The sequence below is a fragment of the Chaetodon trifascialis genome, chromosome 3, assembly GCF_039877785.1.
Source record: "Chaetodon trifascialis isolate fChaTrf1 chromosome 3, fChaTrf1.hap1, whole genome shotgun sequence".
Lineage (NCBI taxonomy): Eukaryota > Metazoa > Chordata > Actinopteri > Chaetodontiformes > Chaetodontidae > Chaetodon > Chaetodon trifascialis.
In genome coordinates this window covers 17558722-17577675 of record NC_092058.1, presented here as the reverse complement: position 1 = coordinate 17577675, position 18954 = coordinate 17558722, and the positions used below count along the sequence as shown (strand labels likewise).

Genomic DNA, 18954 nt, shown 5'->3' with positions numbered 1-18954 from the left:
CAAACTAATCTAATAGAGCATTTACTTTTTATGTTACGTTGATTTTATTATTCTCTGATTACATTGTTGGTGTTAATAATTTGGAAGGCTAGAAATTGGGACGTGGCTTAAGACTTGACACAAAAAAACATAAAAAGAGCATATTACAAATACACTTCCTTCATCACCAGTATGATTTCAGTCTTCTTGAAGATGGCTTGTTTTTGATTATGGCAGTCTTATTATATAACATGTCAAAACAGTAGAGTCAAGACAAGGCAAAGTGTCCGCTGCTTGTGATAAGTCACGTAAAAAAATAGCAGTTCATGACCTCAGCCCTTTCTTACAAGATGTTAGCCAAGGTTTTCATTATAAAGTTACAAGGGCCCTTATACAAAACAAACCCACTTTGGCCTTGTGTGTAAACAAACAATTTATGTGGAATGACTAACTTTGGTCTCTGCGGGTCCAACAGTGTTATACTTTAAGAGTCATGGTTTCATCCCCACATGTCTTTAGATGGGATTTCATTTTGAGATTGTAAGATATATAAAACTATAGTCATAATAAATGTCATAGTATGATAATTAAACTGATCAAAACATTCCAAGACTCCCCTTTTATAGCTATATGTTCACACGCTGTACTGCACATAATGCTGTTTCTTTCAAAACCAGCAGAGATGTCTATGAATATCTCAGACCATTTCTAGCACAAAAGGTTAGACTCTTTCCTTTGGTGGAACAACTTCTGCTCCCATGGGTGGTCTCCTATGAAATATAATGTATGTGGATGTTTTGTGTATTTGTGTTTAGTAAACCATCCAAGCATTAGCTTAAGTTAAACCTGTTACCTACCATTTTGTACTCTTTGCACACCAGTGACTATATCGCATGTCATGATTTACTGGACTGGACTTTCATCTTTAGCTGTACCTTGCATCAACAAGCAGTTTTCCCAGGGTGGATGCAATATGTTGGGGACTCCAAAATATCAGTCGGAGCCTGGAGTGTTTGGAGACTCCTGCTGGGAATCTTAACAGTGCACTGCAGTCGTGGTAGCAGTATTCTGTGAAGAAGCTTCTCTGTTTGTGAAAGCATTAAAATGTTTCAGGCAATGTTTTTGGGGGAGATTTTTTTCAATGGGGTTCAGAAAGGCTAATTAAAGAACCAAACCTTATGACAGCCTCATACTTTGAGCTTTTTGGAAGGATCTGTACCTTGTTGCCTTCTTATCTAATCTAAAGAAACAGGCTGGGAGAATTGAGCTGAGCCTGAGCTGAGCCTGGGTTTATCAGTTTATATGTACAATTGGGCGTCGTCAGCATAGCATGAGAGAAATAATCCATGAAAAATAAAATTAATACATTTCTGTCACATATACGGAAAGTAAAGCCTGTTTGTGCAGAAAGCAGAAACCTGCCAGTGTTAAAGAAATGTACGAGGATGTCATGGGCTTCAATGTCATTTGCAGCATTAGGGAAGAGAAGAATCATTAAACTGCTATTCCTGCTGCCTTTTTTGATCCTGGCAAGTGGTTTCTCAATGCTGTGGGTGGGACAAAAATACATGATGGCACCACCTGTTGGTGAATTTGTGGTAGCGGTATCGCTCTTTGAAATTTATTTGTCACATACTCAACATATCTCTGCACTGTGCAGGGAAATGCTTTGTTGGCCCATCCGCTAATGTGCTTGATACTTTAAAACCTCAAAAATATTAAATAGCAAAATATCAGAAAAGATAAGATAGTTTGTGCAAATATGAAATATGCTGCAAACATTAAGGGGCTGACTTGATCATGCAGTACAAAAAATACAATTTGCAGGGTTCATGGGTGGGAAGCCAGTAGGGGATAATGTGGTTGTTGCTGCAAAGTGACCTAAGCAGGTAATTCACAACATTTTAATGTGGATGCTGGAAAGTTTTTGGAAAGGATTGTGTGTTCACTGGTAGCAGAAAAGAAGCTGGTGTGTCATGGAGGCAGCACATGCATCTACAACCTCTTTATGTAAACTTTGTTTTGTGTTTCTTTTGGTGTACCTGACCTACAAGTAAGTGTGGGTGATATGGACATAAGTCAATATACAGTCCTTATTTTAAGATTACATACATCATTACTACTACTCCAAAGGGCACCAAATGTAGCCCCTTTTTTTCCCCACAACTTGCTATGATCATCAATATCCCAACATTAATTTGCATGATGGTCACTAGTATGGGTCCTCCTGATACTGGGGCCAAGATTTCTTAATGATGCTATGTTGAATCCTCTGTGGACATTTTATCTCATTTGGGGAGGAGGCATACACTTAGCCAGAATTTGGTCCTCTGAAGGCCACATGAAGGCTGCATCCTTGGAAGGAGACAGGCCCGAAAATGGAAGCCTCATCAATCCAGAATGCTGTTTCACATTATAGTGTCCTATTAAGAATTCATAAGTCATTTAAGTTAAATGGATCCACAACTACCAACAATATCACCATCAAATGGAAAAGGAAATGGGGATCCAGGTGGTTAGACTAAATAAAATGCATATTGAATGAAGCACGAGCCTTCTACTTTTCAGTTTAAAATGATGCTGTTAAATTACTTTTGAACACAGGGAATGATTCTTCTTTTTTTAAGCTGTATACTCAGAATGATTTTGTGAATTTCTCCTTTGGGGAGAATGAACGTCTTATGTTGTCATGATTAAAAGATTTCACCGTATCAATTAATGCACGTTTAATTTTTCTTCATGATTGTTTTGGTTTTATTCAGAAATCAACTCTCCAATGCATCTACTTTTAATGGACTGCTTAGTTCAGAATGATCTTTTATTTAACTGTCTTTTTATCAGCCAATCTGATGAATAGCTTTATAGTTTGATTGATCTTCACATGCTTTAATTATTCACTCTTTATAGTGTCTAATTAAATACTGATTGCAGTTGCCTAGTTGCTCTATAACCATTTGCAAGGCTCCAGAGGTCCATCTCACCAAACTTTAGAAAAGATCTAACAGAGGTTAATTATTAATTTGGGGGTATGGATGGTTAATTCCAAGGCTGCAGACATATAAATGTGATATGGATATGTGGCCCTGGATAATGATCAAATCATATACAACACTGAACAAATAAGTTTGACTATAAAGTCTTTGAAGCTGTAATCATCAGTCATAATTGTTGTTGTTGTTGTTGTTGTTGTTGTTGTTGTTGTTGTTGTTGTTGTTGTCCAGGTACTAATAATATATAACTATCATCAACATTAGTGCAAAAAACAAAAAACAAAAAACAAAATTGCAAAGTATTTGCAAGTGAAATGAACAGAACAACAATGAATGGTAAAGTCAAATAAACAGATAGAATTTAAAGTGACACTGAGTCAGGACTCAGTGCACTGTTGCAGTAAGTTTGCCGTGCTGTGGTGGAGGTGGAGGTGGATGGTGGGTGTCGGGTGCTGGAGAGAGGGGAGGGCCAGGCGAGCTGCTGCTGCGACGTCACTCAGACCGCTGACTGACTGAGCTCCAGGCTTCAGGCTCAATCTGCGGCCAGCAGCAGCAGAGGTGGTGGGGAGGAGAGGAACATTTGATCCACTTCTTTATTTCCTCCTGTGGCTTCTTCGCCGGGGCAGGGAGAACAAAAGACGGACAACTGCATGATTAGAGGCGCCAGCTCCCCTTCATCTCGACTGCAAGCCAGGCTAGCTTGATGCTCAGTTCAGCCTGCTAGCCTTTGTGGCAGGGCTGCCCATGCATCCAAGGAGCAAGTAAGCAACCCCGGGCTGGGAGAAGCCTCTGTTTCTTCTTCTTCTCCTTTTTTTCTGCCTTGACAGACTGCAAAAAATATTCTCCGAGTGGGCACAAGGCAGCATCCTTGTCAGCTTCACTGCGCAGCCAGAAAGCGGATTTCCAGTGAGGAGCATCACCGCCTGGGCACGGTTACACGTCGTCGCCTGTCTGCAACCTCCAGCTTGACAGGACCAAGAGGCGATTGATGACTAATTTTTTTCCAAGATAGGCTACAATGTTGCGCACCACGGCCAACATGTTGGCAACAGGATTGCTTTTCTTGGGATTGTTGCACAGTTTGGAAGTAATCGCTCCAGGAAGGGCTATTGATGGTAAGCAGAGCTGATCTCAGGATAACCAGAGTCTCGTCTAAAATGCTTAGAAAACTACATAGAAGTGTGTGTGCACGGGGTTTACTGTGTTTTGTGTCTGTGTGTATGAAGAGTAGACTGTGCCCCGCAGTGACTGACTGCTCGATTGAGTGGAGCAACGTGGAGGGGATGAAACCGAGGCGAGACAATTAAAGCGCTCTTTTGTTTGTGTCTCCCGATGCCACATGTGAATATTGCACTGTCACAGCGGTGATCGCACATTTCCCCCTGCCCTCCGCTGGACGCTGACATTCACTGATGAAACTGTAGCACAGGCCCCAGTACCTGCTCAAACCACTTGTTTACACATCGATGAATCCATTTCTTTTTAATTGGAGGCAGCAGTCAGACACAGCAGCTTCGATCGCTTCAGGGACACAGTCAGATCTCAGATGTCTTCAAGAAATGTCTCAGTATGAACGAGGCTGCGGAGCTGTAGTCTATCTACTGTCAGTCAGTTCACGTTCAACAGATTTCACTGACTGCTCATGTGATGACAGCAGTCCTGCTTTTCGTGAATCAGACTCCGCGCTAATCAGTTATTTAAAGTGCATCTGCGTTTTTTTTTTATCTCTATTTTCTGTGGGACACTTTTAACTCTGTGGCTGAATCATGCTGCATTAGAATAATAGACCCACCTATGTTCATTATATGCAATCATCACACTTAGTTTCCCCTCATCTGGAAGCTCAGATGTGTAGTGCTGCCATCAGCAGGCATGTGTGGCACTGCGTCAGGGTGGTGTGTGGACTGGGATTGCTGGCTTCATCACCTGGGCTGCACAGACCCCTGAATGCCAACAGTGGTATTGTGATCCGCAGGCCAATAGAGAGCAGTTCAAAACAGCTCCCCTCACGACCTTGTGAACACACGCACCTTCACAGACTGGGACAACTTCTGGAAACTATTAAAGCCTCAAAGTCCCACTCACGCGCTGCTCTGTTTGGTAGGAAAGGAAAAGGGCGTTATCAGAGAGGAGTGAGTGAACGCAGATTTGTTCAATTCTTTGCAGGTGAAAAGAGGCTGTGAGTTTATTTTCACAAAGATACAATGCTTCTCATGTCTGGCTTGTGATCTTAAGTATATTTTTAGATGACTTTTACTGGTAAGAAAATGTTTTGAACCAGAGGCCACTAGTTGCTGTAAAGCCAATCAGGGTTGTAAATGTGACATCTCATTAAATTCAGCTGGACTTTAAGACGCGCGGCTGATTCAAGCCGCGAGCTGCATTCTGTGAGATTCATCGTCAGGCCGTAAATGCTTCCCTCTGCCTTTTGAAGTCATCTCTTTGCACTCGACAATCCAGTGCTCTGAGGTTCTTAGGAGCAAAATCCATATAAATTACCACCTTGAAGACAGGCTTGGATAGCCTGCAATCACCTGCAGTTTCTGCCTCCTCCTCAGTCTACAGCAACAGCTGAGGAACCCTGCCTTAAAGCAAACAGTTTCTGCCTCGATGCACTGTTATTGTTTTAGTGAAATTTTCCTCCCCGTCAGTCTTAATGCCTTCATTTGATGAGTCAGCCTTTGCAGAGGAGATCGCCAAACCTTAGCTTTACTTGACAACCCACTGGGATGCAGGGGCTGCTGTGCTTCACAGAGCCTCTTGAGGAAACCTATTGAAATTTGTTCCACAGTTGACATGGCTCACATGTTAATCGGTTACACTGAATGTGAGATTTGCCCACGAACTTGGATTTTTACCAGGTGTCACTGGAACACCTACATTTTGATGCCAGCCTCACAAAACCACAGCCAACATGCCACTGGTTGTATAGGAAGCTAGACTGCATGTTACCCCCTTTCAAGCATATCTTAATTGCTTTTTTAACCTCTTTGATTGCCTCTTTGATTTTTAGGGCCCTTTGAACCACATATGTTTCTAGTAAAGAAACAGACTTGTTTGGAACTCTTCTTTTTCCATTTTCTAGACCTCTAAAGATCTTCTCTTACTGTCTCAGTACTGTAGCCAGAGCAAAGACCCCAGGCCACCAACAAACCCTGAGTTTAATTGGGTCTAAACTGCTCTTTGTTTCCCAGTGGGGACCTCCACGAACAGTCTCAGATTGTTCAGAAGGCGCTGCTAATTGGGGGCCCAGTGGAAACAGCCTTAATGAAAGAATTCACATTGTTTTGTTCCATGAAAGTACCGTAATGTCATTGAAAATGAGATTCCTGGTCCTGGAAATGGACCGTGCTGTCCCTCAAGGCTGTGAGTGGTAAACACCTTCCATAGAGAATAAAAATGGAGAAATGTGCTCGAGATTGTGTCACCGAGGACAGCTGGAATCATTTCAACTTGAATCATTTCTATTTTTTTTCATGCAGGCAACCATGTAAATATTTTTTAAAGTGACTTCTGTAAAAAATGACCAGTTCCTCATTCCATGTTTCCTTATTTTGCTGTTTTTTTCCCTTGAATTTTAAACCTCTTCATTGAAAACACATCCTGAATAATAGAAGCAGCACAGGCTCCTCTACTCTTAATTAACTCACCTTCCAGAGCTTCTCTTCTCCTGGCACTTTCCCCCTGTGGACTACTGCGCTCTAACATTTGGTGGAGGCTTTAGAACTGGCCCAGCATTTGGCTGTTATTGGCATGATGCTACCACCACAATGACATCCATGTGACCAAAAGGTTGCCACTTTACTGTTGACGGACAACTGAGGGTAATATGGAAAACAGAGTACATTTGTGAGGTCCTTGTTTTTGTTAACCTTATGTCACAAAAGTGCATAAAAAAAGCAGCAAATGCAAATAACAGAGGGCACTGATAGGAACATGTGATTTAAATCAGTGCACAACTTAAAGAGTGCTGGTTGGTTGCTGTCTAAATACCTCATATGACACAGTGAAAAACCAGCCACGACTGCATAACTGAGCAAATATAAAATCCAGTTCTTTGCTTGGCAGCTTTTCCTGGGGGAAAACAACTCAGAGGCTAAGTAAAGTTCAGTCACATTATTACACTGATGCTTTATGTGGCTGCAACAATGGAATTCTGTACTGCTGGAGCTAAAGATTTCCAACTGACAGACTTAACAGACAGACAGTAGAATCGACAATACAGATGTGTCGAACCTAATGTGAAATTTAGTGTCCTGTAGGTTTTCTGTTGTAATGGTCACAGTCAGATGCTCCATTCCTGGAAACCCTCACAACTGTAAACTGCTCCCCTTCTTTCTTTTTCATTTCATGAAAAGAAAATGTTCTATTTGGAGAGTTAAAGGAATAGTTAGACTTTTTGGAAAATCTCACTTTTTTGTATCTGTTGTTCCACATGTACCCTGCCAGCAGCCAGTTAGCATGGCTTAGCAGAAAGACTATAAACAGCTGCCTTGAAGGTATCAGATTCCGCTAGTGGCACCTTTAAGGCCACCAGCAGAGAATCCAAGAAGTCACTGCTTCCAGTAGGAAGGAATAGTCAGTAAAATTCTGTTTTACTTTTTGGTTTTGTGCAGATTAAACAAGTGATATATCATGTTAATTAGCAAGCCTGAGAGATGCTGGGAGGTGGATTTTGTCAACAGAGCCAAGCTAGCTCTTTCCCCCGTTTCCTGTCTTCATGCTAAGCTAAGCTAACCAGCTGCTGCCTTCCTATTGAAGGGACAGATATGAGAGTTGCAACAAGTGTCTCATCTAACTTTTAGCCAGGAAGCGAATAAGTGAACTAGTAGCATGAAGATGCTCCCACCTCATTCTGTTCATCTCATATCAGAAATTAAAAGGGTTTGTACAGAAGAGACATTTTTCACAAGTGCCTGTGAAAACACTGCGCAAGTCTCTTAAAAGCTGACATCTATTATGGCCAAAGTGCTGTGCGTATGTGTGACCAGGCCTGTCAGACCAGCCCTGTGACCCACTTTAGAGCTGTGACCCACTGATTGAGATACACTATCTAGATGGAGCTATTTGAGGATTGAAGCTAGAACGCGGCTCAGGAGGCCCTCTGAAAGAGCACGGGCAGAAATGAAACATGAACATGCATGTGCATATTCACAATACATTAGCCAGCAACTTTTGACACAGCTATCAATGCATGAAGAGGGGTAAAAAAAAAACATTTGTGAAAGCAGGCTTAGAAAAACGCTAAGCCCTCGTTGCCAGAAGTCTTTGATTTGTAGCTTAGACCCGATGCTGAGGTGGAGGCTGCACTGCCTGAACAATCTGTCTTATTCAGTAGTTATTATCTCTCTTGGGACAAAATGACAGAAATCCTTCCTGCATGATGACCAAAGGTTTAGCTTTCCTCCAAGGACAACACTGAGGAAGAAGGAAGCCATTTTCCCCTTTTTTCTACATCGTGGAGCCTTGAAACAATTCCAGTGAAATTATACAAATAGAGAACAGAGAATCGTAAAACAGAAACGAACGACTGAAATGAAAGAAAATGTTTGAGTGACCACAAGAACTACACAAATGCCCCGTAGTTCACCTAAAGTTCATGTTAGATTGACAATTAGTGCCATCGGGAACCTGATAGTTTTTGAATGAATTCAGTCATTATATCGCTGTTTTTGGCCACTTGGGGGCAGTGTAAACCAGCTGTGGATACCACGCCAACATATTCACAATTTTTAAGTTTATATGGCAAACTTGTTCATAAGCAGTTGCTTATTTACCCATTAAGCAAATATGGATGACGTTAATGGCCACCTGATTCATTTTCAATAGTTTTAGTTCTGTTTTTCAACAACTCCTGAGAAAAATATGTGGCTCTTTAGCTGCTAAACGCTCCACTATGTTCACCAGCTATTTGTTAATTTTCTTTGTCTGCCAATTGGTGCAGGCAAGGTAACAAACAGCTAGTGTGCTGGTAACATTTAGTGTGTTTTTAGAGGAAAGTTGCGTGGCCGAAAACCAAAACAATGAGATGAGAGACGCCAAAGCTCTGCAGAGCCGGGTAATAGTTCTCAATGGTTTTACCACTATGAGCAACCTCTTTCACATACAAGTAGTCATGTGATGCATTGTCGATAAAAAATGTTGATTATAGCAGCTGAAGAGCAATGTTTCGTCCTATAGCTGTTTTGGTTAACTCCGAGATTTAGTTTTATGTGAAAAGCACTTAACTCTTGAATCTATACACTCCCTTGATATATAGCCCACAGAGGAAGCACCGGACATTTCACTGTATGGTCTTATAGCAGCAGCCATTATTATCAGCCTGGGAATGATCTGTGTAAGAGATCACACTCCCTCGATAGTTCAGCAGATAAATTTGTATCTGCATGAGTAAGAGTGCATGTAAGAGAGAGAGATAAAGTGCTCATTGTGTGCGTCATAACAAAATTCATTAGTGATGAAGCTGTTTGCACTGGGCAGCAGTCGCTCACATAATACAGGTGTGAATGTGATCAGGGCGGAGGACGGGGATAGCGTTGTTTCATGAACACGCATTCAGCCCACACTCAACCATTCATAATAACCCAATAGTTGTGATTTAAAACCTGGCAGCACCATATTCACACAAGGCTCCAGTTAGCAACTGCAGTTCTCAACACATCACTGCTAAAAGCTGGCTTGAAGGGATTTGTCACCCTTGTGAAGTTGTGCAACTTTATTGTATTTTTATTTTTGACTTAGCCTAGAATGTAGCTCAAGTGACTATTGTATTTAAATAGCAAGAACGTCACTGTTTAATGCTGAGGCCAGGCAGTGTCAGGGTGAGGTCGGATGACTTTTGCTGACCCATTCACACCGACAGCGATGACATGAGTTTAACGTGCTCCTCTGTGTCAGTCTGAAAGGGCTGATTGTGTTGATGACTCGTGTCTCAAGCTGTGACCCTGACATGTCAGGTTGCCCTCGCACAATAGGGGCTATCTCGTGTGCTGTTGCTCCATGAGATTGAACCTATCCATTAATTTATTCAATTCCAGATAGTCATTTCTTTGCTTATAAAATATGTCCAATCTGACTTCCTTCACCAGATAAAATAGTCTATTTTCAGCATCAGCCCAGACAACAAATACATTCATTCACATCCATTTAAGCCCCCAGTACAGGGTTTCTTCACTGGCCTCCATTCTTTTCAGGGACAAAAGTGTGACTGAGCAAACTCGTACCCATTGAAGATTATTTGTCGGAAGAAAATTCAACCATTCTTCCATACAGCACTTCTTGATAAAACACAATATGCATCTAGCCTTCACAATCCAACATCGCTGACAGGAGTCTGCACAGCTCCATCCTTCCACACTGTGTAACACATGAAAATAATACATCTGCAGGGACACGTGCGCAGTCACATCAGCGCCAAGGTTACTATTCATGCAAGTGTGATTTAGATTTATTCCCAAACTTCTAATCCTGAACTCAAAGTACTCAACTATAACCTTAACATAAGACTAATTGTAACACTAATCCCTGAAGCAGGCATTCACCCTTCACTCAGGGGCAGAAATCTCCTCACATGGCCTTTAGTGAACCCATAGTTGTTTTTTCTGCCTCTTGCCTGAGCAAAAAACATGGGTAAGAGATGTTTGTAGTCCATATTTGACTAACCTTCCAATGGGATACCACGTCTATGCATGTAATTCTGAATATTGTACACCATTTTCAGGCAATTGATCCTCACACTTCCCTGTGGAGGATTCCCGCTCTCAGCTGCGTGTGCGTAGGCAGTGTGTTTTCTATGATTATGTGCATTATGTGCTGCTGGGAAGAGAAGCTATTTGCTCTGCTATTATTAGCCTGCACACATCATTACTAAATTGAATAGATTCAGCAAATGTCTCTTAATATTTAATTTATAAAATATTTTATAAAAAATTTTAAAAATGTATTTATATTTTCTTTGTAGTTTGGAGAGGATGAGGCACTTTGAACATGGGCAATGTGTGGATCTGGACCTGTGTACATGCTGAATTGACTGAATGAGATCACTGAAATGTTTTAAAGGAATATGATCATTTATGCATATAAACACATCTCCATACACACACATGCTGATGCATTATATTGCCTGAACAAAATTGGGCTAACTGCACAATGTTGCCCTGAGGCGATGAATGAAAAACCACTGTTTTCAAACATGCTTCCTTGCACACTCATGGACATGCACATATTTTTTGGTATATCTATATCTATATCTATATCTATATCTCTCTCTCTCTCTCTCTCTCTCTCTCTCTCTCTCTCTATATATATATATATATATATATATATATATATATATATATATATATATATAAAAGGTTGTCACCGGCAGCTGGATAGCTTAGCATGAAGACTGGAAACAACGGAAACAGTAAGCTTTGCTCTGTCAAACAGTGACAAAAACCACCCACCAGCATCTCTAAAGATCATCAATTGGCACATCATATCATATTTTTTCAGTCCGTAGAAAACCAAAGTGTAAAAGGACACGTCACTGTTTCATGGAGGATTATGGGCTGGACTGTTTCTAGGCTGGGAGCAGTAACTTCAAGTCAAGAAACTGTCCAGTATGTAACAGCCAGGCTCGCTGTTTCCTCATGTTTCCAGTCTTCATGCTAAGCTAAGCTAACCAGCTGCTGCATGTAGCCTTATATTTAATGGACAGACATTAGAGTGTTATCAGTCTTCTCATCTTAGCCTCCGAATAGCGAGTCGCCGAATAGCAACTAGAGGCGTTTCCCAAAAATGTCAAACTCTGCCTGACAGTGCTCCTGTATAACATTCACAAGATGAGCGTTTGGGATTTCCTTGGTTACATTCAAAAGTCTTGGTCATGGCTTCATCATCACAAAGTCATGGTCAGGACCACTTCTCCTTCGCTGTAGGTGCCATTAGCAGTCACAGGTGCTCAGGTTGGCACATGGATAGTGAAGGTGAAAGAACCTTCTAGAGAATCTCGCTCCTTGGAGCTCATGCGTCACACAGACTTTGAAACTTGCACTGGTCTTATGAAAGGCACCAAAGAATTTCATATAATCTTCTTTAATATGTTTCCCTCGGCTGCATACTAAGTAGGCTTAATTGTCATTTCTCTCCATGTGCAGCTACGTACAGTGTGTGCTCTGGTGCTGGTGTGTCAAAGGGATTTGTCTGAACTGACTAACTTGATAATGGCGGCTCACACCTTGTGGTTTTCCGCTTCGTCCCCACTCCGCTGCTGAATTCGATTTGATCCTTGTGTGGACGTGGAGGAGGTCGTAGCCTCCTCCCTCCAAGCTCTAACACTGACTCTAGTACAAATAGCAGTCATGGTTGATTACCACTGTGGGGTTGAGGCATGGTGAAATCTCAGCCAGACATCCAAATAGCTCTTAATTAAGTTCACATTTGATTACTCTGCTTGGCCTAATAGGTTCTGCCTCTCTCTGTACACAAAGGCTCATGTAGATTGGGTTTGTGCTCAGGTCTGACCTGTAAAACCCAAACAGTCGCAGGCGGGACTGTGTTGTCCTGCATGACGGAGCCCCATTTTACTTGGCAGCTATCACCAGACATGAGCACATTCCTGATGCTAATTCTCCTCAGCTCCAAAGTGCGTGCATAACACACACTTACGTAGACGAACAAACACACAGACTGTCTTAGAGACACACAAAACATCTCATAAATACATGATGAAATCAAACATTCATCCAGAGGCTGAGCTAGTTGAGCGGCTACACACGCAGACTGAAACATCCCCAAGCTTTTGCTCTTGTTGCTATCCTTTCATAATATTGATGATGCAGGTGACCGCTGTTTAGACGTGGACTCTCATTCTCTATGATAGTCGATTGTGTCTAAACTTTTCTTCTATCACAGTTTGCTCACGACTGACTAGACTGCTCCTCCAAACTGTGCCGGAAAGGTTTATTTAAGAGGCACAGCTGGGGCCCCTTTTTCTCTGTTTTGTAACATGACAAATTGGAAAACTTTTTTTCCCTCCCTCGTCCTTCTCACTCTCTTCCATTACAAAATCCTGAAGCGTTTGTGCCTGGGCTGCGGAGGAGGATGAGATGAGGAGGTGGCAGGCTGCAGTCAAACAGGCCAATATAGACTTTCCCTCATTTTTGGCACTTAGCAGAACCCCCTCAGGTCAGCAAAAAGGTCAGCGAAGTAGACCCCGGCCTCTTTCTACTCTAAATCTCTCTTCCTACACGTCTTCTCTTTAGCTTTGTTCTGTTTGCGCTCTCATTACTGGTCAAACTTGGTTTTGTGTCATCTAAATCTAAAAATAAGGTTCATCAGGGCTGTAGTACTGCTGAACGCAAAATCTAAAATATGAAATGCATTTTTCACTTGAAAGTTTCTGTGGACTGGTCTGAGTTGTTTATCATTAATCTCCTGCAGCGTTTGTCATGTTTTATTCTGTCGCATTCTGCTAAGATGTGAGACAACGTTAAACTGGCTGTGTTTCACTGTTATTCCAATCCGCAGCTCTCTCAAAAGATCCTATCAAGGTTTGGCCAAGTTGGCGTCAATGTCGAGATTGATTACACACAATTCAGGTTGTTTATCTTGCGCTCATATAAACCTCTCTTTCCTAAACATTTGAAGAGATAATGAAGCTTCATCACGTCTAACAGTGAAGCATATTTTGGTATCCTCTCCCCTTGAGAAACTGTTGAAGTGTTTTATTAGTGCAAGTACACGCTATCTTCAGTAGACTAAACTAGATGTTTTCTTTCCCAGAAGGCAACTCTGTAAGCGTTTAGAAGAACTTCACCACACACTTACTTCAGCCAGCACACCCACGTGGTGCTTTTGTGCAGCCTGCCAGCTGCATTATTCTCCACAGCTCTGGATGAATCAGTACCAGTTATGACGCTCCATCAACAAGAAAGGATCACCTCCTCAGATCTGGGTGGATGTAGCCTGAGGAAGTTTCTCCGTCAGTGTGTAGTAAAGGAAAGCAGCTGCTGCATGCTGCTAAAAGCATGAACTTTAATGCATGTGCAAATATATTTTCATGACTAACCTCTCTCCTTCTTTGTCAGATGCTGACATACACGAGGTGTACGCGTGGATGGCTTAAGTTCACAAAAGTTCAGGGAAAACCCAACTCTGTTGTTTGACAGAGCCAGGTAGATTCCAGGCTTATGAAATGAGACTTGTGTAACAGATCTTACCTGAAGAAAGTCACCCACCCTGCAAAAGAGTTTTCAAATAGCTTGATGGATGGCAATGTCGGTGCTCTGTTATAGATATTTTTGCTATCATAACTAATTAATGGTTTGAAATTAAATTTAGTACAGTCATTCATGGTGCCCAGAGGATGATTCCTGCAGACTTTGGTGATCCCATGACATTTTATCCAGCCTCAACAGCAGGTTGGCATTTCTTGCTTGTAGTGAAATATCTCAACAGCTACCGGATGGATTGCTATGAGATTTGGTACAGGCATTCATGGTGCCCAGAGGATGAATTCTGACGTTCGTCTTGTGCCACCAGTTGGTCAAAGTTTTCCCTTATCTGCTAGAGACGTTTATGTTTTCCGCAGGATGTGTCCTAATTACTTTAATGATAGTCTGACTTTTCCTCGAGCGCACACATGAAGTTGATGTTTGTGGCTTTGAGTGAAATGGATTCACAGTACACTTTTCAGATCCTCTTTTCATCTAGAACTGCTGTCATCACATAACAAATTTTAGGTTGTTTGATCTGATCAACCTCAGCTGTGCTTTGCGTTTAGTCCTGATCAAGCAAATGTTAGCATGGACACACAATTAACTAAGATGATGAACAATATACCTGCTTAATATCAGCATGTTGGCATACTTATGTAAGCAGTTAGCTCAAAGAACCAAAGGTCAGCCTCACAGAGCTGTTAGCATTGGCTCTTGTCATAGTCTTGTTATAGTGGGGCTCACAGATGAAATTCTGGTTTGTGGTCTGCCTCCACTGTGAGCTCAGAGCAGTGGGTAAGTTACAGAGCAGAAGCTTGAGAGCTGATACAGATTGTCTTGCTCAAGGACACTTGAATTGTGGCTGTCCAGTTGAAGGAAGGTCTCTGTGCGATACCTTACACAGCTTTGAAGAGTCCACGCTGCTCAAACTCCCTTTCAGCACCACTCTAAACCACTGTTGAGTATTTTAAGTCCGACTTGATCTCAACCGCTGTTGAGTGGTGTGTGATGAGGCGGTGGGCTCTGTGTCTGCTGGAGCTTTAGAGTGCCCCGGTTGATCTCAGAGGGCAGGCCTCCAACTTATTTATAGCACTGCTGTGGGTGTTGGAGGAAATGGGGATGTGGTGGGGGGGGCGAGGCTTACCCAGGAGAGGATTCTTCCTCCCAACCAGACTGAGCTCATCTCCGAGGACTAGCAGACAGCGGCGGGGGCAGAAGGCTGTGGATTTGTGATCCGGCCCAAATGGCGATGACCCAAAGCATTTTCACGCAGCCACCGCTTTGGTAAACACACAGGCAGCTCATTGATAGCATGTGTGACATTCCTCCATCCCATCTCAGTATCCCGGCCCAGCTCAGTCTGTTCGCAGATCTTCAAGCCTGTCCCCAGCTGTGAGAGCCCTGCCTCGCTTTGGCTTGCCATCTCTTTTGCTTCGTCCTCTTCCACCCCACATCAGTTCCTTTTCAAACAAAAGACAAACACATGTGAGGCCTGCTGTATTGTGCACCCGTTCACAAAGCCCTGAAACAGACCGCCAAAGCCAAAATATGCTTGGCGGGATCACAGTTGTCATGGATTCTTTTTAAACTTGGATATATTTAACCAGATGAATCCTGATTGTGTCAAGCACAGACTGAATTTACAGCTGACATTAAAGTGGGTGTCAACATCTGTCTTCACTTGATTTTGTCCTGCTGGACGTACAAATACAGTAAACATGTGCACCAATATTTACTTGGTTATCCTAATGAAAAAAGGAGCAACAAAGTGACACTTTTCAGTTAGAATTTTCACGTGCAAATGCATACTTCCTGTTTTAGATTCATTTCTTATCTCAATTGAGTTAAAATTACTGGAAAAAACATAAACAACACATTTATTATGTCCATATACAGACTGTGGTGGATGTGATCTCCACACAGTGTAAATGTAGAATACTGTTTTGTAATGCAGGTGCGGCTTTTTGTCAAACTTAACATTTTAAAACGGCATCAACAACGCTGGCAAACATATATTTGGACTGTACATATATGTACAAATGCAAACACCAAGGCATCAAATTAGTGTAGAGCTGCTAACAGCCGAGGCAGCTGTGAGCCAGCTGTGCTTCTGCCATTAGAAACTGACACTGCTTCAGAGGATGAGATCGACGGATGTCTCATTTGTCTTCAGTCCGCTTACTCCATTTCTCTTTTCTCGCTACTTCATTTTGCATCTTCGGTTGGAGGGACGAAGACGTGAGGGAAATGCAAGTGAGGGGAGTCGAGGCTGCAATAAAAGGAACTGAGATGCACCCATTCTCTTTTTTGTTCTCCCTGACCACCAGTGTTATTTGTGCTGCCTGGAAGCTCGACATTTAACTTTTATTTATTTGTATGTGAAAGTCAGACAAGGACATCAAACTAACAGTGGAAAGTAGTGCACAGAGTGATGAAAAAAGGCCATAGAAAGATCTTTCATACTTCTGATCAAATGGAAAAAAGGAAGGAAAAAACACAATAAATGAGTTGAGAAACATGACGAACGCTGATGCCTCCACACATATGCTCTGCACGGTACACTGCACAACGCACCTTAGATGCCTGTGGTGCTCGTGCATTAGGAAGGAAGTACAAGGAAGTAGTTGCAGAAGAGCAACTGTGCAGGACATGATCGGACAGTTTGAGCAAAACAGTTTATCGACAATTACACAGAGAGGGATGTTATAGTAGGGTTGCAGCACGTAAACCCCTCATTACAGAGATGGATGCACATTTGAGATTTCAGTGGTGCAAAAACCATCAGCACAGGTCTACAGAGATGTGGAAAAAAGTGATACGGTCAGATGAGTAATTCCATCCTTCAACATATTCTCAACAAGTGGGCGAGTGCATGTGTGTTGTACACCAAGAGAACAGTACAGGCCGTAATGCTTGGGGGGATCTGGTGGCTCAGGTGGGGGCATTTTGCTGGCTAGGTTTGGGTCCACAGGTCTCATTCGAGGGACGTTTCCCTGCTGATCAATGCAAAGTTGCCCTGAATGATCACCTTTAACCTATGATGATCTTTCCGGATGAGAGTGGTCTCCTCCAGGAGGACAGTGCCTCCATTCACAGGGTGTGGTTTGATGAATATGAAAATGATGTGAATCAGATTCTATGGCCTTCACAGTCAATCGCAACCCAATTGAACACCTATGGGAGATTGTGGACCAATGTATTATTGAGCGCTGTCCGCCACCATCATCAAAACACCAAACATGGTTGCTCAAAGCCTCACTAAGACACATTATGTTGGGTTTTTTCTTTAATTTGTGACCCATCTGTGTGTTACAGCTGCTCTATATTTTTTTATAAGTCTAGCGGTGCCTGGACCTGAGGCAGCTCTGAACATGACTTTCGTCTACACTCCCTTTGCTTCCCTCTAACCGTCACAGCTAGCTGAGCTGATGCTACAGTAACCCTTAACATTGCCTTCACCTTTAGCGAGCTAACCTCCTGACCTACTTCCTCTGCTCACTGATATGTTTCTGTCAGCAGCATCTCGTGGTGGACTCTGAGGCGGGTGTACGGTCCTCCCACTGCCATTGTTAAAGCCTGTCAAATAAACAACTAAATAAACAATAAGCAATAAACTGACTCGCCGCAACTAGCTGCCTGCTATGGCTGGCTGTTGACACCTCTAAACAAACAAACAAACACAAGAAAGAGGAAGGATGAGGAGCAAAGAGGAAACGCTTTAACACAAGCCTGGTTGCATTTTATGAATAATTCAAATCCTTGGGACTTCTGAGAGAGAAAAAGATGCCCCTCTACACACACACAAACCCACCCACAGTCACACACACACCGATCACAGCGGTATAGAGAGGAGGATAAGTGGGGAGTGTGTGAATTTGTGCAGCAATATGTCAGCTTGAATTCATGGTATTTAGGTTGAGCTCCGTTTCGTGATTCCCTTCACTGTTGGAGTTTGAGGCTAGCTTTAAATGTAAATACAGTCATCCTGTTTATCCTGCTTCATCCCATCATCCACTCTTACTCTATCCCACCCTTCCCCCTGTCCTATTCATCATCCTATATGCCTAAATAAGCTAGTTTGTAATAACATCAGCATTATAAATCAGTACTTTCTGTTCTGACCAAACTAGCTGTACAAAGGAGATGTCAGTCCAGAGTTTGTAAAATAATGGAAATGATGGGTGGTGTCAGAGAGCTGAGGTGGGTGAGTTGATTGAGTGAGGCGATGTTGGCTGAATAAACCCAGAGCGCTGATTTTTAACATGATGGCAGCGAGGACAGAAAGACATGAAAAGGAAACACAGAATGACCTTTTCCCAGATGCAGAGGACAGGCACAGAGAGAAACATAAGCTCAGATGATGCAAAAACATCAGTTTAATCACAGTTTGGTGGTAAATATTCAAACACTGAACTATCCATGAGTGAGTCCCAGTTTATAGTTTGGGGCTGCCTGTTGCTCTCTTTAAATGTCAGCTGGTAAATGTTGCTTTTGCTTTCGTGAGTAAAGTGTTTTGGGGGACGCTGTGTTGTATGAAAGCAGCACATAAGGACAAATACTCCATTAGATTTGTTTTGTACTCAGCTAATGCTTTAGCAACATGTTTACTGTCTGCATGCCCTCCGCTGTTATACACCCACAATATGACAAGGTATAAAAAGTGTTGGTGAGAAATCATCGAACATATGGAAAAGATCAGATTTTAAGGTCCTGGCTTGACCAGATCTCACTTTTTCTATAACCTGAGTGTTAATGTCCTTTTGTAATGAACAGTGGACAGTCAC

At 42.3% G+C, this 18954-nt stretch overlaps 1 protein-coding gene across 2 annotated transcripts in view; it reads left to right on the top strand.

Annotated features, from left to right (window-relative positions):
- Nucleotides 1-3457: 3457 nt before the first annotated feature.
- LOC139328724 (low-density lipoprotein receptor-related protein 1-like) overlaps nt 3458-18954 on the top strand; it is a 90123-nt gene continuing 74626 nt past the window's right edge. For both annotated transcript variants that reach the window (XM_070958691.1, XM_070958690.1), the window contains exon 1: nt 3458-4084. In XM_070958691.1, the coding sequence (XP_070814792.1) occupies nt 3988-4084 (97 nt within the window). In that variant the 5' untranslated portion in view covers nt 3458-3987. The remainder of the gene's footprint in view (nt 4085-18954) is intronic.